Source organism: Lentinula edodes (genome assembly GCF_021015755.1).
Source record: "Lentinula edodes strain Le(Bin) 0899 ss11 chromosome Unknown C8R40scaffold_6, whole genome shotgun sequence".
Taxonomy (NCBI): Eukaryota; Fungi; Basidiomycota; class Agaricomycetes; order Agaricales; family Omphalotaceae; genus Lentinula; species Lentinula edodes.
Window position 1 is genome coordinate 913,070 of NW_025764312.1, and position 20,657 is coordinate 933,726.

Consider the following 20,657-nt stretch of genomic DNA (forward strand, 5'->3'; position numbering starts at 1 on the left):
GGAGTATAAGACCGAGCTGGCTACTTTCTTCAGGTCCCAAAACTTAGAAGATGTCTGCCAGTGTCAGCCTTGATTCGCAGCCTAGCCTATTTCAACCTATAAAAGTAGGAAGAATGAACCTCAGCCATCGGATCGTGCTTGCTCCGCTCACGCGTTTCCGAATTACAATTTCACATGCACCCATACCAGGGGTTGTGAGAGAATACTATTCTCAGCGTGCTAGCACCCCGGGAACCTTGCTCATCACAGAAGCAGTTGTTATATCCCCACAGGCTGGAGGGTTCCCTCATGTTCCTGGTTTGTGGTCAGACGAGCATATTCAAGGCTGGAAAGAGGTTCGTCAGCTATCACCGTAACTTTCATTATGCATAGACTCCTTGCAGGTTGCCGACGCAGTCCACGCCAAAGGCTGTTATATCTTCTTCCAGATTGTTGCAATCGGTCGGGGCGCAAACCTCGAAGCTTTGCACGATCATGATCCATCTTTCGAAGTTGTGAGTGCAGGAGATATACCCGAGCCAGTCGTAGAATCTACCGGTGGGCCACAATTCACCGGGACTATTCCAAGGCCTCTCACCAAACCTGAAATTGACCAATACGTCAAGATGTTTGCTGAAACCGCCTCAAACGCGGTTTACAAAGCTGGCTTTGACGGGGTGGAAATTCATGGCGCTAATGGTCACTTGATCGAGCAGTTTCTACGGGAAGGAAGCAATAACCGAACTGACGAGTATGGAGGGTCTATAGAAAATCGGGCAAGATTCCTTCTCGAAGTCGTTGAGGGTGTAAGTAAGGCCATAGGGGAAGACAGGACGTCTCTAAGAATCACGCCTTGGCTCCATGATCGAGGTGCGTACTATTTTCTACTATGTTTGATTGTCTCTGTGTAAGTGTTAACATGCTCTATGACAGGTCTCGCAATGAAACATCCAATCCCGCTATTCTCTTATGTCGTCGCGGAACTAAAGAAGTTTCCAAACCTAGCTTATCTGCACGCTGTAGAACCTCGAGTCTCCGTTATAGACGACCGAACTCCGGATTCAGACGAGTCCAATGACTTCATCAAAGCGCTCTGGTGCCCTCGACCTCTGATCCTGGCGGGAGGCTTTCTTCGCGACAATGCTGTTCAGGCAGCAGAGACAGATGGTGTTTTGGTAGCCTTTGGGAGACGCTACATTGCAAATGTGAGTTTTCATATCGTATACATACGGGTTATAGTTGAATAATCGTCTGTTTCGAATAGCCTGATCTTCCATATAGGTTGATGAAGAATATACCCTTAAACCCCTACGATCGAAGCACGTTCTACCTCATGGGAGACGCAACTGGGCGCGGGTACACTGACTATCCGTTTGCAAAGGCAAATGAATAGTATGTAGACTATGCCGGCTTTCCAGCGCCTTGCTCCACGGTCGGATTACTCACGCTCGGAGGGTCTACATCCAATCAGCCTTGAAAGCCGAAAGTTTGTTAGAAATATCTCTCTTTCGTCGCTTTAGAATTATTCTCCAGCTCATGCACGAGTCTGAGCCAACCATACCTTGGGTTTACATGCTTCCTTGAAGTTCCTCCGACTTCCGGCTTAGCCTTATGTAGGCTTCCGTGACCACGAAAAAACTAGAATAGAATAATGAGCTTCATTTGAAGGCATCGCCGTAAGACTCTTTCACTATTCAGATCCTATGGATTTGGTATAAGTTCAAGGTATGGTCCTTCATTTCGGTGGCAAACTTCAAGTTTCATCCAGGCCGCCCAAGGCTATACCTAGGCTAAGCCTACTATGTGTATTCCGAAGGCGTTTTCATGCCGCTCTCTCACTCCAAGTATTCTTCGGGGGTGTATATAAGGCTCACATCCTTAAGCTTGTGGGTATCCTCAACTTCCTTTGGAGAAAGCACCACACGAATTTCCTTGAAATATGTTGCACACCATGTCTTGCACTGTTCTTGCACTTCTTGTTCTTACGTGCACCTCTGTTGCTCAAAAGGCACTGTTTGCGTATCCTCAGGATGGAGACACATTGGTGGCCGGATCCAACATCAGTATCAGAGTTGACCGTCCTGTAAGGATTTGAACCATTGACGCACTCAACTGGCATTCACCTATTTCTTTTTAGACGCCATCCGGTCCTGTTGTAGAGGCTGGCATTGGTTTGGGAATGAGCCCTTGCAATGAATCTTGCCCTTCACCCGAAACCTCCTTCGAGTATCTGTTCTATGCAGGCGCATTCAATCCTCAGCGACCTGCACAAGTAAGCCTCGGAGAAGATTTCAGCGCATTCCAAAACTTCACAGTCACAGTGCCTTCTATCGATGGACCTGCTATCTTAGGCTTCTTGCATTCAAGCTTCGGCGAAGGGGTGAGTGACTTTACGTTGATAGTATCTTTGGTGCTCATCTCGTCAATCGTTAGGCTGCTGCCTTTTACCCTTATTTCGAATCTGTGAACATCACGGTGAACGTTGTACCATCGTCACAATAAGAGTTTGAAGGAGTTTCTGATTTATGAGAGTATGATATACAATATTCAGAAGGACCTTAGCGAATAGCACTTACACTATTTCATCCGTAAATCTAATTGCAAGAAATTTTAATCTTTTCTGTCCAATTACCTATCTGTATCTAGGAGAGGGTGTTGTTCAAGTGCGTACTACTAGGAACGCTTCAGGAATATCCAGACCTTGATAGCGCATGACACGGCGTCTGATTCCCACAGGAGCATTGTGCTGGTCAAGAAGAACTTCTCTGCCGACCTTGGCACGGAGGAATGATATTAAGTCGAGAAATGGTATCTTGAGATGGAAATATTCACCTGCCACACCCTGGTATTACAACCAAATTGCACTACGTTTGGACCGCACCGGTCAACAATCTTCTGTGCATCGTATTCCGGAAGGATATGGATATTTCCCATCTGAGTTGTTTCCAGAGGGTAATTTATGTGAATTACTCGTAGATTTGGTGCCAAACTAAGACAAGAACTGAGATTTTCCTATGAGACGACGGATGAATATGGGACCAAAGCTGGTACGAGAGGGAGGCGAACCAGGGAGCTCGGTTCAATTACAACAAAAAGTTGTTCTAAGTTTGTACAACGCAGGCATACGTCCTCGATGGTATTTAAGCTGATGAGCATGCGATGAATAGAGAAGCGGGTCAGGTGGCCCTGATGTGCGTTCAAAAGGTGAGACCATAGTTGTTCCGTTGCAGGAGATTGTTCTATGAACGCGCCGCTGGAATACATTTGGAATGTTTCGAGAGGAACAGTAGCGGGAAGAAGAGCAGCAATCTCGTTCATCCAGGTGTTCAAAGACGTTTGTTGGTTGACTGTTAAGGTAATGGCACGCAGGCGGCGAAGGGCATTTGTTTTATTACAGTAGAGGGTAAATTGAGACAGATCCTATCCGAAATGAGAACTTGAATCAGCAGGACAGATCGCAGACGTACAAATTTGGGGGAAAGTCCTTCAAGGTCTAGACTGACAATTCCATCCTCATTCGCAGATAAGACGGATTCTATACCATCTTGTGTGACTCTCGAGCATCCAGTCAGATGAAAATGTTCCAACCGTGATAGGTAGGGGGCTAATAATTCGAGTTTTGCGTTCGTGAGGATCGGAGACGTCTGCACAAGGGAGAATTATTTTCATGTAATGTCCGAGAGAGCATGAAAACGAACCTTGCAAACGATCGTCAATCTCCTTAAGGGTGTTCTCAAACCCTGCAGCCATGGACGTAATACTGATATAACGGAAGAACTAGGCATAATCAGAGATAAATTCTGAAGACCACCGAAGCGAATAAGGAGTTCAGGATCGTAGCTTCCTTCAGCATGTCCGTTTATCTCGAGTGTTTGAAGATTATGACAAGATTGGAGCGCCTCCAGTATACCGGAATCTAGTGAACCGTCTCTTGTCCAAGTACATGACTGCAAGTTTGCACAGTTCCTCAGCCCATGGACAACCGTTTCAATAATGTCGAGCCCATCGCTGTTAGTCAAGGCTTTGGGAAAGTCGCGGAGTTCTGGAGACCATAGTCGACTCCGAATAAGCAATTTAGTTGATAATTCGGAGGGGAGAAGATGCACCAAGTCGTCGAACGTGCTTGGCTAGATGGGGATATCGAGACAAACTGAGGAACAAGAGTATAACCTAGGAGAGTAAGAACGAGCGAAAGAAATTCGGATTAGCGTCATATACTCACCCTCTCCTTTCCTTGTTTATGCCATGAATGAATATAGATTTGTTCGTATAGTTTTGGAGTTGCAAAAAGCTGGAATGTTTTGTTAACCAAACAGATATTCCGAAGATGCCGAGGCAGCGAAAATTGGTTGAATATAACTGGAAGAAGATCCAAAGGTAGATCAAGAAACTTGAAGCTAACCATAGTCTTATAATAAGCGCTCATTTACACACCTGAACATCAATGGCGATCTATGGCGATCAACCTGGGTACTGGGCGTCGTGACACTAACCAACAATACTATCGTTGGAGCCGTCTCCGAAAGGGCAGAATTTATGGGTCTGCCGCTCAAATGAAAGAGTCGGCCAAGGACTATAGAGATTGTGCGCACTCCTTCATTTATTGCATATATATGTACTACTGCATCTCGGACCCTAGCCTAAGTCCAAGAGTCGAACTTGAAGCTCAAAGAGAAATCATCTGAATATCGTAATCATAACCATTTCGTGCGGGAAAGAATCCGGAAAGATGAAGGTCAATGCGAGAACGAGATGGAACGATATCTTCATCAAATCGTAAAGTCTTTCCATCTTGCTATTCTTTCTCCCATTTTCCCCCGGTAACCGTTCTCGAAATACGAGAAGCTGCTAGCAATCAGACGTTCTCTTGCAGAGACTAGTCCAGAAGCGCCTCGTCCTGAACTTCCTCTGAATTTTGTTCCAGATCTTCTCCTCCAGCACTTCCAGAACCTTGCTCTGAATCGCTCCTTGCCTTCGTCTATCTCCACAACGTCGTCCTTTTTTAAGGTCACAACTTGGCCGATCTTGTTTGCTAATCTTGTTGCTATTGCGGATGACAAGCAACAGAGGTCGAATGACCGAGAACGCACGAAAGACCAGATTGATGCTGGAATGTTTCCACACATCTTCCCCGCATCGTCGCTTGATTAGATGACTACGTTGCTTGTTTTTCTGCGATCTCTATTCCACCAACATCCATTGAATGCATCGACGGTCTTTGTCGTCGAGCTTCTCGCACGCAGACTGGGCAAGAGATATGGACCCCGCCAGCGCGTCTTTGCATTTGTCTAGAACAGTGATTGGGCTCATTTTGTCGTTAGTCGACAGCGAAATAGAGGCCTCCCATTTAGGCAGCGAAAATCGGTTTGTTATGACTGGAACAAGATCCAAAAGTATATCCAGAAACTTCAAGCTACCCATACAGATAAGCACTCGTTTGTGAAAAGGTTCTATAGTACCATGACCAGTGATCATACAGTTACGACTAACGAAGTTTGAACGACCTAAACCCATCTTTATCTGAGATACTGTTGCACAAGGTTCAACTCGAAGGCTATTCAAAATAATTTCAGCCTGTATATTGTCGCTTCTTCCTCAAGCACTCACATAAGAAACCACGAAATCGTCATCGTCAGAATCAACACTACTATCCGTGCCATCGTCAAGACCTGCGGATAGTAATGTCCCCTCCCAAGGAGATTTGAGGCCACTATTCGACACTGGCCTTGGTTTTCGGGGATCATTTTGCATAACGAAATCATGCAACACGGGATCGACTCTGCCAGTGTATACATTCAGTGTGATGAATTCAAAGGGACGAAATCATTAGTTAAACTTACTGATTAGCATGTGCGACACTAACAAAATGAGGTGCTCCTGGAACCACAAGTAACGAAACATCCACACCAGCATCCTCGAGTTCCCGGAAAAATTTTTCGTTGTATTCTTGTGGATATGCGACATCATCGGTACCATAAACGAGCTTGACAGGGCATCGTATGCGGGATAAAGCCGATCTGGGTTGCGACTTTCGGTTGTAGAGGAAGTCGAGAGTTGCGATACGATAATTTTTCAACCCTTGGTATCCCCAGTGCTTCTGGCTCAGTTCGAAGGATATTTTGAATAGTCTAGAAATTTCTCCATGAGAACAAATTGGCCGAGAGGGACGACTAATACATACGCATCTGCCATTTTTGTCATGTTATTGCTGAACATGAATTGCGCGAAACCGTATCCTCCTTCCATCATACGCTCGTTGTCAAATTTATCTGGCCCAGGGAACGCAGCGATCCAGCAGTCGTACACCTGTTGGTGGCCTTCGCGTACCTCTGGTGGCTATACACGAAAATTTATCAGTACGATGTCAAATAATCGAGTTCTTGATAAATGCCAACCTCTTCTAGACAAGTTTGCGAGATGAAGAATAATGATAGTACTCGATCAGGATAAGAGATCGCTATCTGCAGAGCAACCGGACTTCCATAGTCCATCGCTACAAAGTGACATGGGGGAAGGCGGAGTGCATCCTGCAAACAATTAGTTTGCTGTAGCCAAGTTGAACTAGCGTACATACCATGAACGCCAATGCATCTTCTGCGGCTTCCTCGACTCCGTATCCGTCGGGCAGATCATCCCCCTCTGTCTCTCCGTGGGACCTCATATCAAATACAACAAGGTTGAATTTCCTGAGTAGAGGGTCTCCAAATTGAGCTGTCATTGAGTGTTATAATTGATGACAACGTTGACGAAAAGAGGTCGCTTTTACTCACAGTGGAAAACATGCGGAAAAGCAAGTGAATGGAAAAACAGCAAGACTGGGATATCTGGGTCTATTTTGTCTGCGACGTCTGAATCTGGAGTGCTGATGATGTAGTGAAATTTAATGTTTCCAGAGCTGGTTTTGACATGAATGAAAGGCATGCTTGCAGGATGGTCGAATAATTATCTTGAAAACAAAGGTTTTGAGAAGAATGTGTCGTGGATGAATACAGAGTTGGGTCGCCCACATCTTATGACAAAATGAAGGGATACCCACGAAGTAAGGGAAGCTTGGGGAAAGGGAAGTTAGGATCCCCCGGCATCTATAGGACCCAGAATATTCCGTTACATACCATATAATGCCATACATCACCTTCCGTCAGAAATACAGAATCGTTACGAGGTCATCGTGGAAAAATTAAATAGGACCTACAAGTCCCCACTTCCCCGAGGAGTTGATAAGGGACTATTTAGATGCTCGCTCAGCAGAGTCTCGGAGTCCCGGTCAAGTTGATTACAATACCTTTACAAGGCCGGGGCATCTCTCAAAGGCGATTGACGCTATGCCGCGCTCATCCTGCACCACCTCTTCATACCTCTTTGACTGCAAATCCCTCCCGGTTGTGTATATTTACACCGCCGGTAGTTATGCTCACAGGGTTAACATCTACGGTACCGAGGACCTATGCACCATGGCAGGACATCTCTGTATGCTCTCTACATGGGTTTAGATCTGGGAAGAACAAAGCCCGTGAAGATACAGGGCTGATGTACATATCCTAGACAATCTGGTACAAATCTTGTACATACGTATGGGACAGTGGCTGGATCAAGCTGGATCAGACCTGATCAGACATGTACATACACTGAAAGCCCTCTCACAAGACACGCAGAAAACAAGGTCTTAGGGAAGGGGATGCAGTACTTTCATTGAGGTTCATCCTGCGCTCCAGCAATAATGACATCCGCTGCTTTTTCTGACATCTATCAGTAAGGCAAAAACTATGAGCAAGGGACACCTCGAAAATTTTATTCGACCAACCATATATGTGAGTGTGCAGATGAACCAGCCGGGTACATTCGGCCACGAGCTAGCGTCGACCACCCGAAGATTATTTACGCCTCTCACTTTGAAGTCTCCATCGAGCACCGCAAAAGGATCTAGACCGTCCTCAAATTATGACAATTAGCAGAGAATAGCAAAATTGAGAGACGAACCGCTATCCGCTCCGATGGCATTGGTACAGCAGGCATGATGACCTATAAGAAGGTGGATTACGTTCAGTGACGGAAACCCGTCAGAGAGATGCATATGTACCAAAGATATTTTCGTAAATGTGAGCGTCTATCTCATCATCCGTTTGAGCTTGAGGCCCGGGAAAAATTTCTTCGTCAACAAAAGACAGAATGGTCAAAGACTGCATCACGGCTCTCGAACGTTTGATTGCTTCGCGGAGGTCTGCGATATCCTTTGGGCCATTTTCTGCTTGAAAGTGAAGTTTCTGTATGTTCAACAAGTCTTGTGGATGAGAACCGGTCAGCTGTACGGTCCCTCTTGTGGACGGGTGAGCCTAGGAGCCGAGATAAATACTATATACAGACGAGTAGACATCTACCAAATTACCTTCAAGTGTACCGCAGTCACCGCGTTTTTATTGTCAATAAACTCTTCTGGAAAACCTTCCGGATACGTCCACGTTAAACTTTCGCCATCTTGCCAATCATTATATTGTGAATCAACATTACCTCTGACAAAACCTGGAAAGTATGCAGGCTCCCAGTAAGTCATAATGTCGGGTTCCGAGCTGTCTGTCGATTGGGATATGATAGCTTCGACGGCACCTCCAAATGAATATGCATTGAGACGGCTATCGTCTTCCCAGAATTCCAGACATGGGTCTTCTCCTGGGTCAGGTTGCAACACACATCCATCAAGAAGCGAGAAATTTTGTTTCATGCGCCATATAACGGAAATTTCATCGTGGTCTAGGAATAAGGCAATGATGATGATATACAAACACAAACTTATAGCAAAATATGAAACTACCTTGCAAGTTGGTGCCAACACCCGGAAGGTCTACGACAGGTATAATGCCAAAATCTTGAAGTTGCGAGGCATTTCCGATTCCGGATAACTACAGAGCGGGGACTCTCAGCAACGTACAAAGGATGATAAAGAACCATCATACCATTAGCTGATTTTCGACATCAGTCAACACTCAGGCCTCAAAACTTATTACATATTTGTACTTACCAATTGAGGGCTCTGGAATACGCCGGCAGAAATAATTACTTCATGTTTGACAGTAATATTCTGTGTCGGCACGATCGCCTTGCCCTGGAAATTACTGGCTACGGGTAACGCCGCTCCTGGTGCGATTTCTACACCGTAAGCTGTGGGGGAGCCGTTGCCGCTGTTACACAACAATATCTTCGTGGCCAGTGTGTCCAAAGTAAACTGAAGAGAAGAGGTTGACTGGTTCACATTAATCAGTCTATCTCGAACACTGGACCGCGTATGGTCGGCGTCAATTGTAAAGCTGGGCATGGTGCCTCCGATAGCCTGGTCGGATGCCAGATCGTTAAGATCAAGGATGGGGGGTAAGCCCGCGGCGGTCAATGTCGCAAAGAATGCCACGGTTTGCGCATCTGTGCAGAAGTGATCGTAGTCACGACGGTTGAAATGAATAATTTGCTGCACGGGACATACCGAGAAACATGGGATTCAGCACTGTTAAATCTGGATTCAAGCTCGTGGACAACCACCCATTGTACCCATGGTTCAGCGGATCAAGCCCCAAAGTGTAGAGATTATGCTCAATACGTTTGAAGTAATTTTGCATATTGTCCCGAGACCACGTCGAATCATTGAAAGTGGCAGCAAGATTATCAAAATCTGTTTCAGTTTCCGCGATGATATTGATCATTGCATTGTGGATCTACATAAGTTTGAGTTGATAAACGGGTTATGATGAGTGCAGGATAGGCGAGACATTCAGGCTGAAAATACCGTAGAGCCTCCCACAGCACGAGCACGAGGATACCTAACGAATATTTGAGTTAGGATAGATGTAAGTTTGAGGGTAATGTTACCAGGCATCGTTCTTCTGGAACTGGAAGCCCGGAGGATATTCATCAAGGGTATAGTTAAGTTCAGTTTGAAAGTCTGAACACGGTAGTTGTCTTCACGAAGAAGCGCTTAATATACGCATGCTAACTACTTGCCTTCAATTGCGCGAATGAAGTATAAAGGTATTGTAGTGTTTAGATTGAGGACGTCATGACCAGCATCAATGACTAGGACTACTCTTCTCACTACAGGAGTGGTTCTAAGAAGGCCAAAATAGCTTACCTGAATATCCTGCTTCAGCTAGTCGACTTGCGAGGGGTCCACCCCCAGCTCCTGTGCCAATAACTACATAGTCAAAGGTAGAATCTGAGGTATCAATATCTCCACAGGGAGGAATGGCAGGGAAGGCACCATCCGCTAATAGAAGGAATGAAATACCTATGAGTAGTAGGTGGTGTAGCATCATTGCGAGGTGCTTTGGTCGCTTTCTCCATAACTGCGTCCGGTGCTTCTTGTGATGACCTTTGTGGAGTCAGATGGTTTGATTATTATTGGACTGTGTTACCAGTGATTGCATGCAAAATGTAAACAGAGAGAATAAGAAATCAGGCAGGCAATTGAATTTTGCTCCCGCCGAACGATGGCAAGATCGAGCCGTTGAACGTTACTGAGATTAGATAAGATTGAGCGATTCAATGACGAGTCGTTGGCTGGTATTCAATCCATTATCCTTTTGCTCTTCCATGTCGTTTCTTGTTTGCGGCGTTAAACTCTAGAATTTCCCGGCACCAATAATATACTTTCAGAATGCTCTGGCACTGTCTTCGTTCACGACTTGTGGCTACGGCAGTACTTGTTTTCCTCCCTTACACAACCCACGCATGGTCATCTTTGGCGGACGGAATAATTGCTGGATTGAATAATGCTGCGGATTGTGCTTCCTGCCACTCGCTTCTTGTGACTTTCAGGGCTACTGCTGCGCTGGGGGACGACGCGTTCGTCAATTCATTGAAGAGTCTCTGTAAACGACTCAAGGTATGTCATAATTCGTTTAATGCGCTGCAAAGTTCCTTATGATTCCTCTTAGCTTCAAGATACAGATGTTTGCGATGGTATCTTTGAGAGCGTCGGGCCCGTAGTTGCTCATGACCTAAGATCCATGTCTCCCTTCGGCCAGACCTCGACGAAATTCTGCAACGCTATGCTTGGTCTCTGTAGCGAACCTCCCGTAAATACTTATACTGTCCCTTTCCCAAAGTCAGCTCCAGAGAATCCCAAAGAATTCAAATCTCTTGGAAGACCGCCTTTTCAGGTTGTTCACTTCAGTGATGTCCATATAGACCGTGAATACTCGGTGAGGTACCTCCACGATGTTTGACAATTCCAGTTTCTGACTCGAATACGCAAGGTTGGCTCTGAAGCAAACTGCTCCAAGGTGGGACCATCGCCCTCATTAGTATGATCTGGAACATTGAATGATCAATACTATAGCCGCTCTGCTGTAGAGAATTCTCCGACCAATCTGAACCTACGACGATACCTGCTGGTCCACTTGGCGACCATGCATGCGATACGCCACGCAACCTTGTGGAGTCAATAGTGAAGGCAATTGATACCACAAATAATACTTTCTCGATCTTCACAGGCGATATCGTTGATGGTAAATGTAACTACCGGGACTGGACGATCATCACCTATTGACTGCTTTTTTCCAGGCGCTGTATGGTTGGTAAACCAAGAGTGAGGACAAGGATTGAGCTAGAATTGAACTGGGACTTACATTCTCAAATAGAGATGTTACCGCAGACATCAACCTATTTGGTGAAGAGTTTAAAATGGCTCTCCAGGCGCCTGTATATCCTGCCTTGGGAAATCAGTATGTTCCCTGTTGTAGTGTCGTTGTTCAGGCTCACTAGTCTGTCTCAGTGAAAGCGCCCCCGTGAATTGCTTCCCCAGGTTAACCACCGAAAGCCATGCGAATGACTCTCAATGGGTGTTTGAGACGAGTAGTGCACAGTGGCGCGTGCGTTTTCTGAGTTCCAGTACCTCTTTCTTCGTTCCTAAGGCCCTTATTCATAGCCTTGGATCGGGAATGCTGCAGCAGATCAGATTGTTCACCATTCTGGAAGCTATTCGCTGGTTGTCCCCGACACCAGTTTACGGTATAATTCTAAGCCTTCCAACAGCTTCCAACACGAACGTCTTACTGAGTACGCTTAGAATTATATCTATCAATTCTGGATTTTGGTACAAGATGAAGTGAGCGGCGTACCTTTCTGAGCGATGCAAAACATCGTCCTCATTGACTTTCCCCTAGTTTATGGCTGTATGATTCTGATGATCAGCAGTATGTGCATCGATTCATCTCGCTTTTATTCATTGATCCTCTGCCGTAGACCGGATCCAAACGGCATTTTGTCATTCTTGGTCTCACAGCTTCAACTCGCCGAGGACCTAGGTCAAAGATCTTGGATTATTGCACATATGCCTCCCGGAGGCGGGGACGTCTTACTTGACCAGGTACTTCTGTATCTGAGTTCGATCCTTGATAGATTTCTAATCATAGCACAGTCGAATTACTACGACCAAGTTATTCAGCGATACAGAAACACTATAGCTGGGCAATTTTTTGGACATACGCACGCGGTGAGTATTCGTCTTGACAAACACGTTACCTGGTGTAATAACATATCCTTAGGATGAATTTCAGCTGGCTTATTCTAACTATAGTGACCAGAGAAAGGACACGGCGACAAGCGTGGCGTGGGTTGCACCGGCATTGACACCCAGAAGTGAGATTGTTTCATTGAAGTCACCTTGTTCAGACCTGACAATTCTACTAGGTGGGAACCCTGCTTTCAAGGTCTACGATGTCGATCCGGATACATACGAAATCATGGACGCAAAAACGTATTCAAGTATGTTTCTCAAGGGCCCTTTACACGAAATGATTCTGAACATAACGTGTTAGCTGATGTATCGCACCCGGAGTACCAAATCGATCGTATGTCTTCTTGAATATGATTCATGTACGTTAATCTCACCTCGAGCTTCTTTCAGCGGTATGGAAGATGGTCTATAGCACGAGGGATCTTTATGGTCCATTAATAGCTGGCGGTCTCGACTCTTCTGATTCTCTCTCGCCTTCATTCTGGCACCAGGTCACGGAACTACTAGAGACCGATAACCAAGCGTTTCGGATGTTCCAACACTTGAAGAGACGTGCCGGTAGGGGTGACTGTAGTTCTGATGATGATAGCAATGAGGATTTTGTCGAATGTAGACGCCGTTCGATATGCCAGCTCCGGGCACAACGGAGCGAGAATAATTGCGTTGATGTACGCCGGGGATGGATCTGGAAAGGCAAGCCACCCGTCGATGTGAAATTGACTACTTTGGAACGTGAGTGCGAAGGTGTAGGCGCTGGTTCAATCTTGAGGCAGATGGTCCATGCCACCAAACAGGTGTGAAAGAGCCTCTCAATGTTTATATTCTAAACATTTTCCTTGAATACAGATCGACCAGTCGACGAAGAGTTCACTCCGCGCGCATCTCAATAGTGTATTGGTGCCTGCACAGGAACGCCATCGTATGGAGCCTTCTTCCATCTTTACCTCTGGCTCGGATGGAATACAGCGAGTTATGGAAATCCCATAACCTTCAAGTTTACGCTACGACAGTTATTTGGTGTATAATTCCTGTGATTCTGTTCTTACTTTGGCGAAGAATAGTTGATACGTGTAATTTTTTGTATGTTCTGCTAAAATTTTGTCAGATTCTGCTTGTGGCTCCCGTACATTACAATTGGTGAGAATCAATACTTGGCTATAGCGGAAGAGCGGAGGCTGCACGGCATATAGTCCGCGATGAATATGGATGTTTTGTAACCAAGTTTTTCACCTTTTGTATCTTTGCTCGTGCGGTCTTTCCGTAAGGTTGCGCTCTATATACATTCACCTGCTATTTGTGCTACTGTGGTGGTCTCTTCTCATTCAAACGAGCTCTTCTTTGAACAAACGTGGAATATTGTCGACGTCAGAGGCTAGAGCCTTTGTTTCTCTTCCACCAAGCCCGAACTTCCGCCAAAAGAGAATCGAATTCCTTTCCACCCCGCCCAATCTCATGCACTACGACATAACACCAGATGAGGCTGTTGTTAAATCTATCCATTCGCTTCACTCAAGTAAATTCTTTGCTGCAAATTGAAAAGAAAGTAGCACACAGGCCAAGATTTAATTAACGAGGTCGTGCTCTGTAGGGTGTTGTCAATAAAGTTTATATGTTTTGTGCTCTCTTTCTTCCTGGAGTCACTACCGGTTGACCGAGGATCACGAGAATCCGCCCAAGAGTTTACCTGCAAAACTAATCAATTCCTTTCCCCTTGGCATCAATGCCCGCTCCCTCCTCCCCCTCATCATCATCATCAAGACTTGCTTACTCTGAATCGTATTGGACAGAGGCTCAAAATTGGAACTACTAGTGCAGCAAGTGCTATCGCCAACCCCCCTGAATCCAATGCCGTTCAATTCAAACCAAGCGTCATGAACACTTGCACTTTTGTCATCGAAGATGAAGATTCGGAGGTGCTCTCATTGGAGCTGATTACGAGGAGGACAAAAAACGTGTTGATCGACGAACTCCCAAGCAAGGCGAAGATGCCGATGCCCCTTCATCCTGCATTAAGTCCAGATCAAGTCCTAGGTGATAACTTTGTGTTCAATAGAGTATTAATTCTAGTGCATTTGAACTCCAGAGAATATTGTATATGTACACGACCGTACTACTCGTATTAGAATCGGGTTACAGCGCTCTTTACTCTTGAGATCTCATTGTAATACACGACAATATTACTTATCCTATATATGGTATATCATGGTTTAATTCGTTAGTATAGGTCATCACAGTTTTGGCGGAAGAAAAATAACTTGACAAATCTTCGAGGAAACTAAGAAAACTTGGGAACGGGACCTGGCCCTAAGCCCAATAATAGTTTCCAAGAACCATCTGAAAAAACAATCGGCCTAAGCCCCAGAAATCGTCGATACGTTCCGAGTAAATCGCTTCTGCGATATATTGAAGACTCCCCTGGATCCGCACCCATGAGTTGTGCCGACCATCCATCTTCGAGGGCGCGCCCTCTCAGCGCCACGCTTCGTAGTTCGCAACCATTTGAGGCCCTCAACCGCCTTGCATTTCGCAGTCGCATTCCGTTTCCATGATTGACACCGTCTGTAGGTGTTTGAACTTCTACAGCTTTCTTGTAATCTCCGTTAGTGAGCGGAATGGAGAGATACGTATGAACGGCGTCCAGTACATCACGGACAGTTATATTCGATTTTTCAATGATTATCGGTCCCCATCGTTGCATCCACCAGGCAAGGATAGGTGTATCGCTCTCAATCCAGATCTTGTCAATCTTTCTATCGGCTTGGCCGTTTCTAGGCCCAGCGTTCAGACCAAAATTTTGAGTTGGGGCAGGTACCACAGCTTCATCATTGAGCGAAGGTCGTTTTATTAAGGCTTGTCCTGTCAGAACCCTAGCTTGTTCTGCTCTAAGCACAATGTCCCATTGTAGAACAGGTAAAGACGGGCTCATGGGATTGTACAGAATATGCGGGTGCACACGCAACGGAACGGAACCTCCGAGTGGAGACATAGGAAATGTTCCAGGTTCCCACATGACCGCAGAACCCGGTACAGGCATAGCTGGTCGTAACAAAAAAGAAGGTACGGCAGGCGTTGGCCAAAGAGGCAACTGTGGATTTGGAAGTGCGTTTGGTGGCACAGACGGAACGTAATGAACTGGAGATGGGACCGTTGGAACGACGAAGGAAGGTGCGGGCGGAGGCAGCGGAGGAGGAGGAGCATTTTCATGGTATGGGAATGGACGAAACGGCCATGGGATCACAGGACTAGGACGTACAGGATAGGAAACGTTTGAAGTTCTGTTTCTTGAAGGATCATTGCTTGATAGACTTGCTCCACTCGGAGGTGATCGAACTCCTGCAGGTCCGCCTGGTGGATTTGTTCCATTCGGAAGTGATGAATCTCCTGAAGGTCCGCTTGGAGCACTTGATGGTCTGGGAGAGTTTGATTCATCTAAGAACATCAACCTTGAATTGAAATCGATTGGACGTCTGGAAAGAACTCAATTTACCGTGATCCACGGACCCTGGAGGTTCTGAAGCGGAATTTTGAGGAGATGGTGGAGATGCCCCAATCACGCGAACTTTTAAGAACCATGAGTACTTTGTATACTGAAATATAGTTTAACACGAATGCTTTGAAATTCACCTGGTGTTGGATCGCTGTTGCTACGTTGGTGATTACGACGAAAATGGTCATACAGGTCATCTGAAGACACAAATGTAAATATCGCCAGTTCATTGCAAAATGAAATCATTGCTCACTCGAAGTCCCTCTAGAGTTCCGGGGTTGCATATTAGAATTTTCTGGCGAATCTTCCACCGGGATTTCAGAGCTGAGGGATGGATCCAAAACAGACTCATCCTGAGCTCTCTCGTGTCCAGGATTATCTGCTGTCGGAGGAGGAGAAGCGAAGTTATTGGTTGATGGAAGCACTGGATGGAAGACCCAATTCAGGGGTGATGTAACACCAGGATGCAATAAATGCCCTACCTAGATTTCCGGTACTCTGTGGTCGCGGCGTTATGTCCTGAGACGGGCGAGTATGTCGTGGGGGAAGTGCTGAAATTGAAAATTCGGTACATTTCGAGTAACGCAGTGCGACGAAAATACTGCCTACCTGGACGAGGACCGGGGTCAGTCCGGCTCACACCTAGAGTACAAAGGTTAACTTCTGTAGAACAGGCGGACATTAGTAGTATAGTATGTATGCTTACCACCAGCGTGCTGACTTCCCGAAGCCACAATGCTACGACTCGGAGTTCTAGTCCGAGATGGCGGCGAATGATGAGTACCAAATTCAGAAGGAGTGGTCGAGTTCACAATTGGCACGGAGCTAATTGACTCCTCGCTATCCATTCCGCCATGTCCTGTACTTGTTATAGGGGCCAATGAAGCTTGGCGCTGATACTCTCGATTCAGCTGCGACGTTGCTGTGACATTCGGCATCTGGAAACGTGTTCGCCTTCCGTCTTTAGCAGGTATCGTTCCTTAGTTTCCTTGATACACAGTCACATATTTGAAGAGAACTTACGGAACGCAGCTTCCCTGAGCATATCGTAAGATGACTCAGAGGACAAATGAGTGGATTCATGGCCAGTGGAGTGCGGACGGCGGGGGTAATGTTCCGCCGACCGTAATGGAGTAACATCATTGGCACTGCGCGTAGTTCCAGGCGTCGTTTGGTCAGTCCCAGATCCGTCTGTTGAGCGGGTATCATGATGGCGAGCAGATGGATGATTCGGACGATAAGGAGGATTCGTATGATAACGATAGTATTCATCAATACTTTCGAAAACTCGAGGAATCTGGGTCGGAGGCCTGGGTAAGGGATTTGGGTGTGTCGACGATAGCAACCCGACTCCAGGTGTGTTTGGACGATAGCTTCCACGACCAGTTCCCGAAGTTGTATTCCTATGCCACATCTCGAGTTGATACGCAGTAGGGCGTGATTATGAGTAAAAAAAGGCTTAAGAAGGAAGTTGATAAAGAAATGGTCCGAGCCTCAGAGACTGGAAGAAAATTTGGCTTGAAGCTTTCGAGGCCGGACATTATATACGTTACAAGTGCGTTTCCAGCCATTTCATGTGGCGGGAGGCTTAGACTGGGCTTAGAGACCTTGTTTTTCGAAGAACAATAGCAGCTTTGTCGTTGGGCAAGAAGAAAGTAACTTTGTATGTCGCTGTGTTTCCCTGTGGGCGCCAGTTTAGCGCCAGGTACAATTTTGTCATCCCATGATGGTGGAAACGAAAGAACAAGAGTGTACTAGCTAGGCTCCGCTGTCGTGGACCACACCTTGCTTGGTGGCAGTCAATGTACTAGAATTCTAGATGAAAAATGTGTTGCGTTGCAAGTGGGTACAGGGCCTCCATACTAGCTATGTAGGTGAAGGATGATGTTGTGGAACCCCCTTAAAACAAAACAAGTTCAATCAAAGTCGTCAAAAAAATGTCCAATTCCGAGGTATAGCCATTGCAAGTGGCAAGGTCATTGGTTGTCCTGTACATACATCTTGAAGTACTTATTTTGAACGTACTTTTCACGTGTGGTCATGGTCAGTTGTGAACCACACTAGCACAAAAGTATTCTCTTTGGACATCTCCAAAATCACCCAAACCAAACTCATGCAATATAATGAAAGCTTAAGCAAGCCCTAATGCTTCTGATAACAGATCGCCCAGGGTCATATAAGCTCCATTCGCTTCGATTCGTGACACCTTTCCTGTCCTATCCATCTCCTCTTCGAAATCGAAGTCTTCCGGCAGCAGCCGTTCGGCACAGGAGAAGAACGGATGTCGCTGTGCATCTTCTGCCTTCATTCTCCTTTCAGGAGGATATCGAAGGAGAGATTTAATCAAATCTACTGCAGAACCAGGGTTTTCAACGTTTTCCGTAGGCAGATTCGGTAAAACATGATCCAAATCCACCCCATCCACTTTGGTAAATTCGACTTTCTGTGCATCGGGGAGGTCTTGGAATCCTGACCATGCCCAGCTTTGAGCCTTTTCCTGTTCATTTACGGGCTCCCGTGGAGTACCAAAGACTTTGAAAATGCTCCAGGCCAACCCAATTTCGCCACGAGAGGCGTCGAAGAGAGGGCTACGAGCGTAGCGGGAGGGGGGATGCTTTGCAGAATAGTTTGAATCGGATGTGAAGGGCGATGTTATGAACGAAGGGTAGGAAGGAAAATCATCAGATGTTGGTGACAAGGGAACAAGCGGTGTAAAAAACTCGGCGAACACTGCGCCTAAGCTCCATAAGTCGATCGCGTACGCATCGTAAGAGCGCGTTCCAAAGAGGAGTTCTGGGGCGCGGTAGGGACTGTAATTTGAGGTTCGTGTCAGATCGATCAAAAGGATAAAGATAAAACCAACCCAGTAGAGACCTCGAAATACATGCTGTCTTTTGCCTCGGGCCACAGATCACCATTCCTCAGTGACTCCTCGTAATAATCTTTTGCCCCATCCCGGGATATTCCGAAATCAATAAGGATCACACGTCCAGTCGCCGTCAGTAAAACATTGGCAGGCTTTAGATCGCGATGGGCGATACTTTGTGCGTGAAGATACGTCACGCCGTATATAATCTGTATCATGAGGGAACGAGCAAGGTGAAGGAATTTTGAGTGTTGGGCTTGGGAATGTGAAGTCGAGGAATCTTCTAGCTGTGGTGTAGGTACAAAACGCGCTGAGTCTAAAAGACCAGAAAGGGAGTACGGAACGTAGGGCATCCAAATGTTCATGGTATTCTGAGATCGGTCCAGCAGAGAGTCGAATATCGGGATAACCTTGGATGCAAAATGTTCATGGCAATCTACAAGAAGGAAAATGCTTCGTACATTAGGATGAGAAAGTCTTTCGAGAATTCTGCATTCCTTAATGATATCGTGTGGCTCTTTCGCCCACTTCTTGATTATGGTAGAAGTCTTGACGACAACGAGCTGAGGCTCTCCGTTGTCTACAGATGCCAAGGTCTTTGACACAGTCGAAGCAATGCCTTCAGCGATGATTTCAAAGTCGCCGTCATCTTCACTGTCACTTGGATTGATGATATCCTCCTCCTGACTGTCAGCAATCTGTATACGTATGATTTCCGAGAAAAATGTTCAGGGATACGTATACTCACATCCGTAGAGGACAATTCCAGCATGAATTTGCAAACGGTAAAAGAACATGTTATGTGGCATATGTAACCAAGGAGTTGATCAGCGTCTTTCTTCTCTTTCTTAATTCCTTACATTCTACCTTTCAACCTGTATTAGCCTACGGTATTTCCGACTCTTGATTCATCATGTCTGAAGACAAAGGCGCCAACAACAGTACGTATGTTATCACCCTTCATTTTTTCAAGCTACAAGTTATAGAACTTCTAAAATAAGATCAGCGATTACTTGCCGCAGCTAGAGAAGACAACGAGGAGTTGTTGTTAGAAGTCTTCGAGGCCGGGGATTTCGATATCAATTTTCAAGATGGGTAGGTATATCCCTTCCCTTGACTGTGAATCACCTTACTACAATCGACCTTCACAAATGCAGAGTGGGCAATACAGGTATTTGACTGCTTCACTCTACTTTAGTGACTGTAGTGAAATCGGTACCAACAAGCTTTACATATCGCGTGAGTTTTGTCTTTGTGAAATTTATTTTCGTTCTGAAATCATTTTAGCGTACAGAACGGCTCCGTGGACGTCTTAGAACACATACTTTCCCATGAAGCCTGCGACGTAGACCCCATCAACCGTATCAATCGCGCGACTCCTCTTCACCTAGCGTGTCAATTGGAGGACGACGGTGCACGCTCGTATATGGTTGAATCCCTTTTAGAAGCTGGCGCGGATACCAAGATACGCGACAAAAGGGGCGAGCTAGCGGAATCTTTCGTTCCACCAACCGACGAGGAGACGAGGAAGCTGTTCAGAAAGGCGCGGGCGCAGATCATGACAGTATCAAAGGACGATATAGCTAGTGGTGAGCTTCCAGGCTTTTTCTCAAAATAACCCCTCCCTTATCGCTGTCGTGTGGTAGACGACGATGGGGAAGAAGGATCGGGCTCGGGTTCAGATGAAGATTAATCTGCAAGGTTACTTGTGTGATTGATGTCGGGCCCGGGACGATGTTGTTTTTCTAGAATCTATCATATACATGCATAACAGGGAACGGACAGTCGCTATTGGACTAAGACGGCATATCCGATCTATCGATTTC

The 20,657-nt window shown here is 46.0% G+C and overlaps 11 protein-coding genes across 11 annotated transcripts; 4 read left to right on the forward strand and 7 right to left on the reverse strand.

Annotated features, from left to right (window-relative positions):
• Window positions 1–50: 50 nt before the first annotated feature.
• On the forward strand, window positions 51–1,372 carry C8R40DRAFT_1037576 (uncharacterized protein; the record flags this gene model as incomplete). Its single annotated transcript, XM_046223678.1, has 4 exons — window positions 51–335; window positions 384–849; window positions 913–1,184; window positions 1,244–1,372. 4 exons carry the CDS (start codon window positions 51–53, stop codon window positions 1,370–1,372), a joined length of 1,152 nt encoding a protein of 383 aa, XP_046089814.1.
• A 200-nt stretch (window positions 1,373–1,572) lies between these two features.
• Window positions 1,573–2,586, forward strand: C8R40DRAFT_784456 (uncharacterized protein). Its single transcript, XM_046236207.1, has 3 exons — window positions 1,573–2,062; window positions 2,117–2,359; window positions 2,413–2,586. Exons 1-3 carry the CDS (start codon window positions 1,919–1,921, stop codon window positions 2,479–2,481), a joined length of 456 nt encoding a protein of 151 aa, XP_046089815.1. The 5' UTR covers window positions 1,573–1,918; the 3' UTR covers window positions 2,482–2,586.
• Window positions 2,587–2,638: 52 nt separating this feature from the next.
• Window positions 2,639–4,384, reverse strand: C8R40DRAFT_1037593 (uncharacterized protein; the record flags this gene model as incomplete). Its single annotated transcript, XM_046223680.1, has 7 exons — window positions 2,639–2,752; window positions 2,812–2,991; window positions 3,046–3,399; window positions 3,447–3,623; window positions 3,678–4,021; window positions 4,086–4,149; window positions 4,202–4,384. The coding sequence occupies 7 exons, from the start codon at window positions 4,382–4,384 to the stop codon at window positions 2,639–2,641; spliced, it is 1,416 nt and encodes a 471-aa protein (XP_046089816.1).
• Window positions 4,385–5,433: 1,049 nt separating this feature from the next.
• C8R40DRAFT_784203 (Alpha/Beta hydrolase protein) lies at window positions 5,434–7,086 on the reverse strand. The gene is made up of 7 exons (XM_046236203.1): window positions 6,987–7,086; window positions 6,750–6,925; window positions 6,554–6,690; window positions 6,375–6,506; window positions 6,161–6,315; window positions 5,587–6,107; window positions 5,434–5,533 (listed from the first exon to the last, which is right to left on the reverse strand). The coding sequence occupies exons 2-6, from the start codon at window positions 6,898–6,900 to the stop codon at window positions 5,816–5,818; spliced, it is 867 nt and encodes a 288-aa protein (XP_046089817.1). The 5' UTR covers window positions 6,901–6,925; window positions 6,987–7,086; the 3' UTR covers window positions 5,434–5,533; window positions 5,587–5,815.
• Window positions 7,087–7,414: 328 nt separating this feature from the next.
• Window positions 7,415–9,870, reverse strand: C8R40DRAFT_784246 (uncharacterized protein). The gene is made up of 13 exons (XM_046236205.1): window positions 9,832–9,870; window positions 9,749–9,782; window positions 9,449–9,677; window positions 8,993–9,387; window positions 8,928–8,933; window positions 8,786–8,873; window positions 8,485–8,724; window positions 8,363–8,418; window positions 8,057–8,309; window positions 7,957–7,998; window positions 7,781–7,899; window positions 7,621–7,722; window positions 7,415–7,562 (listed from the first exon to the last, which is right to left on the reverse strand). The coding sequence occupies exons 3-12, from the start codon at window positions 9,663–9,665 to the stop codon at window positions 7,666–7,668; spliced, it is 1,473 nt and encodes a 490-aa protein (XP_046089818.1). The 5' UTR covers window positions 9,666–9,677; window positions 9,749–9,782; window positions 9,832–9,870; the 3' UTR covers window positions 7,415–7,562; window positions 7,621–7,665.
• On the reverse strand, window positions 9,615–10,526 carry C8R40DRAFT_784430 (uncharacterized protein). The gene is made up of 4 exons (XM_046236206.1): window positions 10,091–10,526; window positions 9,964–10,041; window positions 9,749–9,782; window positions 9,615–9,677 (listed from the first exon to the last, which is right to left on the reverse strand). Exons 1-4 carry the CDS (start codon window positions 10,272–10,274, stop codon window positions 9,662–9,664), a joined length of 312 nt encoding a protein of 103 aa, XP_046089819.1. The 5' UTR covers window positions 10,275–10,526; the 3' UTR covers window positions 9,615–9,661.
• Window position 10,527: 1 nt separating this feature from the next.
• Window positions 10,528–13,575, forward strand: C8R40DRAFT_784210 (Metallo-dependent phosphatase-like protein). The gene is made up of 16 exons (XM_046236204.1): window positions 10,528–10,843; window positions 10,896–11,162; window positions 11,217–11,243; window positions 11,300–11,468; window positions 11,524–11,548; window positions 11,601–11,684; window positions 11,735–11,831; window positions 11,888–11,970; window positions 12,029–12,067; window positions 12,126–12,155; window positions 12,205–12,454; window positions 12,507–12,600; window positions 12,652–12,726; window positions 12,780–12,812; window positions 12,869–13,272; window positions 13,325–13,575. The coding sequence occupies exons 1-16, from the start codon at window positions 10,616–10,618 to the stop codon at window positions 13,463–13,465; spliced, it is 2,046 nt and encodes a 681-aa protein (XP_046089820.1). The 5' UTR covers window positions 10,528–10,615; the 3' UTR covers window positions 13,466–13,575.
• A 1,102-nt stretch (window positions 13,576–14,677) lies between these two features.
• Window positions 14,678–17,044, reverse strand: C8R40DRAFT_784797 (uncharacterized protein). Its single transcript, XM_046236209.1, has 7 exons — window positions 16,672–17,044; window positions 16,575–16,607; window positions 16,448–16,516; window positions 16,219–16,389; window positions 16,103–16,162; window positions 15,966–16,037; window positions 14,678–15,907 (listed from the first exon to the last, which is right to left on the reverse strand). Exons 1-7 carry the CDS (start codon window positions 16,901–16,903, stop codon window positions 14,754–14,756), a joined length of 1,791 nt encoding a protein of 596 aa, XP_046089821.1. The 5' UTR covers window positions 16,904–17,044; the 3' UTR covers window positions 14,678–14,753.
• C8R40DRAFT_1090914 (uncharacterized protein) lies at window positions 16,591–17,608 on the reverse strand. Its single transcript, XM_046227493.1, has 2 exons — window positions 16,672–17,608; window positions 16,591–16,607 (listed from the first exon to the last, which is right to left on the reverse strand). Exon 1 carries the CDS (start codon window positions 17,377–17,379, stop codon window positions 16,966–16,968), a length of 414 nt encoding a protein of 137 aa, XP_046089822.1. The 5' UTR covers window positions 17,380–17,608; the 3' UTR covers window positions 16,591–16,607; window positions 16,672–16,965.
• Window positions 17,609–17,670: 62 nt separating this feature from the next.
• Window positions 17,671–19,658, reverse strand: C8R40DRAFT_1090918 (kinase-like domain-containing protein). Its single transcript, XM_046227494.1, has 4 exons — window positions 19,580–19,658; window positions 19,293–19,529; window positions 18,829–19,241; window positions 17,671–18,775 (listed from the first exon to the last, which is right to left on the reverse strand). The coding sequence occupies exons 1-4, from the start codon at window positions 19,601–19,603 to the stop codon at window positions 18,097–18,099; spliced, it is 1,353 nt and encodes a 450-aa protein (XP_046089823.1). The 5' UTR covers window positions 19,604–19,658; the 3' UTR covers window positions 17,671–18,096.
• A 173-nt stretch (window positions 19,659–19,831) lies between these two features.
• On the forward strand, window positions 19,832–20,524 carry C8R40DRAFT_1038313 (ankyrin; the record flags this gene model as incomplete). The annotated part of the gene is made up of 5 exons (XM_046223745.1): window positions 19,832–19,926; window positions 19,989–20,002; window positions 20,058–20,070; window positions 20,119–20,417; window positions 20,478–20,524. Coding segments are annotated over 5 exons (468 nt in total), but the record flags the coding sequence as incomplete, so codon positions are not given.
• Window positions 20,525–20,657: the final 133 nt, after the last annotated feature.

What these genes read in the sequence shown, in the direction of transcription:
- C8R40DRAFT_784456 (XM_046236207.1), top strand. Translation starts at nt 1,919, where the DNA reads ATGTTGCACACCATGTCTTGCACTGTTCTTGCACTTCTTGTTCTTACG. An exon ending in GTATCAGAGTTGACCGTCCT is followed by an intron (nt 2,063 to 2,116) that starts GTAAGGATTTGA and finishes ATTTCTTTTTAG; the next exon opens with ACGCCATCCGGTCCTGTTGT. An exon ending in ATTCAAGCTTCGGCGAAGGG is followed by an intron (nt 2,360 to 2,412) that starts GTGAGTGACTTT and finishes GTCAATCGTTAG; the next exon opens with GCTGCTGCCTTTTACCCTTA.
- C8R40DRAFT_784203 (XM_046236203.1), bottom strand. Translation starts at nt 6,900, where the DNA reads ATGCCTTTCATTCATGTCAAAACCAGCTCTGGAAACATTAAATTTCAC. An exon ending in CGCAAACTTGTCTAGAAGAG is followed by an intron (nt 6,316 to 6,374) that starts GTTGGCATTTAT and finishes TTTCGTGTATAG; the next exon opens with CCACCAGAGGTACGCGAAGG. An exon ending in ATGACAAAAATGGCAGATGC is followed by an intron (nt 6,108 to 6,160) that starts GTATGTATTAGT and finishes AGAAATTTCTAG; the next exon opens with ACTATTCAAAATATCCTTCG.
- C8R40DRAFT_784246 (XM_046236205.1), bottom strand. Translation starts at nt 9,665, where the DNA reads ATGATCAATATCATCGCGGAAACTGAAACAGATTTTGATAATCTTGCT. An exon ending in GCTGAATCCCATGTTTCTCG is followed by an intron (nt 9,388 to 9,448) that starts GTATGTCCCGTG and finishes ACTTCTGCACAG; the next exon opens with ATGCGCAAACCGTGGCATTC. An exon ending in CTTTCCAGGTTTTGTCAGAG is followed by an intron (nt 8,419 to 8,484) that starts GTAATGTTGATT and finishes CGTATCCGGAAG; the next exon opens with GTTTTCCAGAAGAGTTTATT.
- C8R40DRAFT_784430 (XM_046236206.1), bottom strand. Translation starts at nt 10,274, where the DNA reads ATGATGCTACACCACCTACTACTCATAGGTATTTCATTCCTTCTATTA. An exon ending in AGCTGAAGCAGGATATTCAG is followed by an intron (nt 10,042 to 10,090) that starts GTAAGCTATTTT and finishes TGAGAAGAGTAG; the next exon opens with TCCTAGTCATTGATGCTGGT. An exon ending in CTTCATTCGCGCAATTGAAG is followed by an intron (nt 9,783 to 9,963) that starts GCAAGTAGTTAG and finishes AATATTCGTTAG; the next exon opens with GTATCCTCGTGCTCGTGCTG.
- C8R40DRAFT_784210 (XM_046236204.1), top strand. Translation starts at nt 10,616, where the DNA reads ATGCTCTGGCACTGTCTTCGTTCACGACTTGTGGCTACGGCAGTACTT. An exon ending in CTGAAGCAAACTGCTCCAAG is followed by an intron (nt 11,244 to 11,299) that starts GTGGGACCATCG and finishes TCAATACTATAG; the next exon opens with CCGCTCTGCTGTAGAGAATT. An exon ending in CACAGGCGATATCGTTGATG is followed by an intron (nt 11,469 to 11,523) that starts GTAAATGTAACT and finishes GCTTTTTTCCAG; the next exon opens with GCGCTGTATGGTTGGTAAAC.
- C8R40DRAFT_784797 (XM_046236209.1), bottom strand. Translation starts at nt 16,903, where the DNA reads ATGCCGAATGTCACAGCAACGTCGCAGCTGAATCGAGAGTATCAGCGC. An exon ending in ACAGAGTACCGGAAATCTAG is followed by an intron (nt 16,390 to 16,447) that starts GTAGGGCATTTA and finishes TCTTCCATCCAG; the next exon opens with TGCTTCCATCAACCAATAAC. An exon ending in CAACAGCGATCCAACACCAG is followed by an intron (nt 16,038 to 16,102) that starts GTGAATTTCAAA and finishes GGTTCTTAAAAG; the next exon opens with TTCGCGTGATTGGGGCATCT.
- C8R40DRAFT_1090914 (XM_046227493.1), bottom strand. Translation starts at nt 17,379, where the DNA reads ATGTGGCATAGGAATACAACTTCGGGAACTGGTCGTGGAAGCTATCGT.
- C8R40DRAFT_1090918 (XM_046227494.1), bottom strand. Translation starts at nt 19,603, where the DNA reads ATGCTGGAATTGTCCTCTACGGAT. An exon ending in AAAGACTTTCTCATCCTAAT is followed by an intron (nt 19,242 to 19,292) that starts GTACGAAGCATT and finishes TTTGCATCCAAG; the next exon opens with GTTATCCCGATATTCGACTC. An exon ending in TATTTCGAGGTCTCTACTGG is followed by an intron (nt 18,776 to 18,828) that starts GTTGGTTTTATC and finishes CTCAAATTACAG; the next exon opens with TCCCTACCGCGCCCCAGAAC.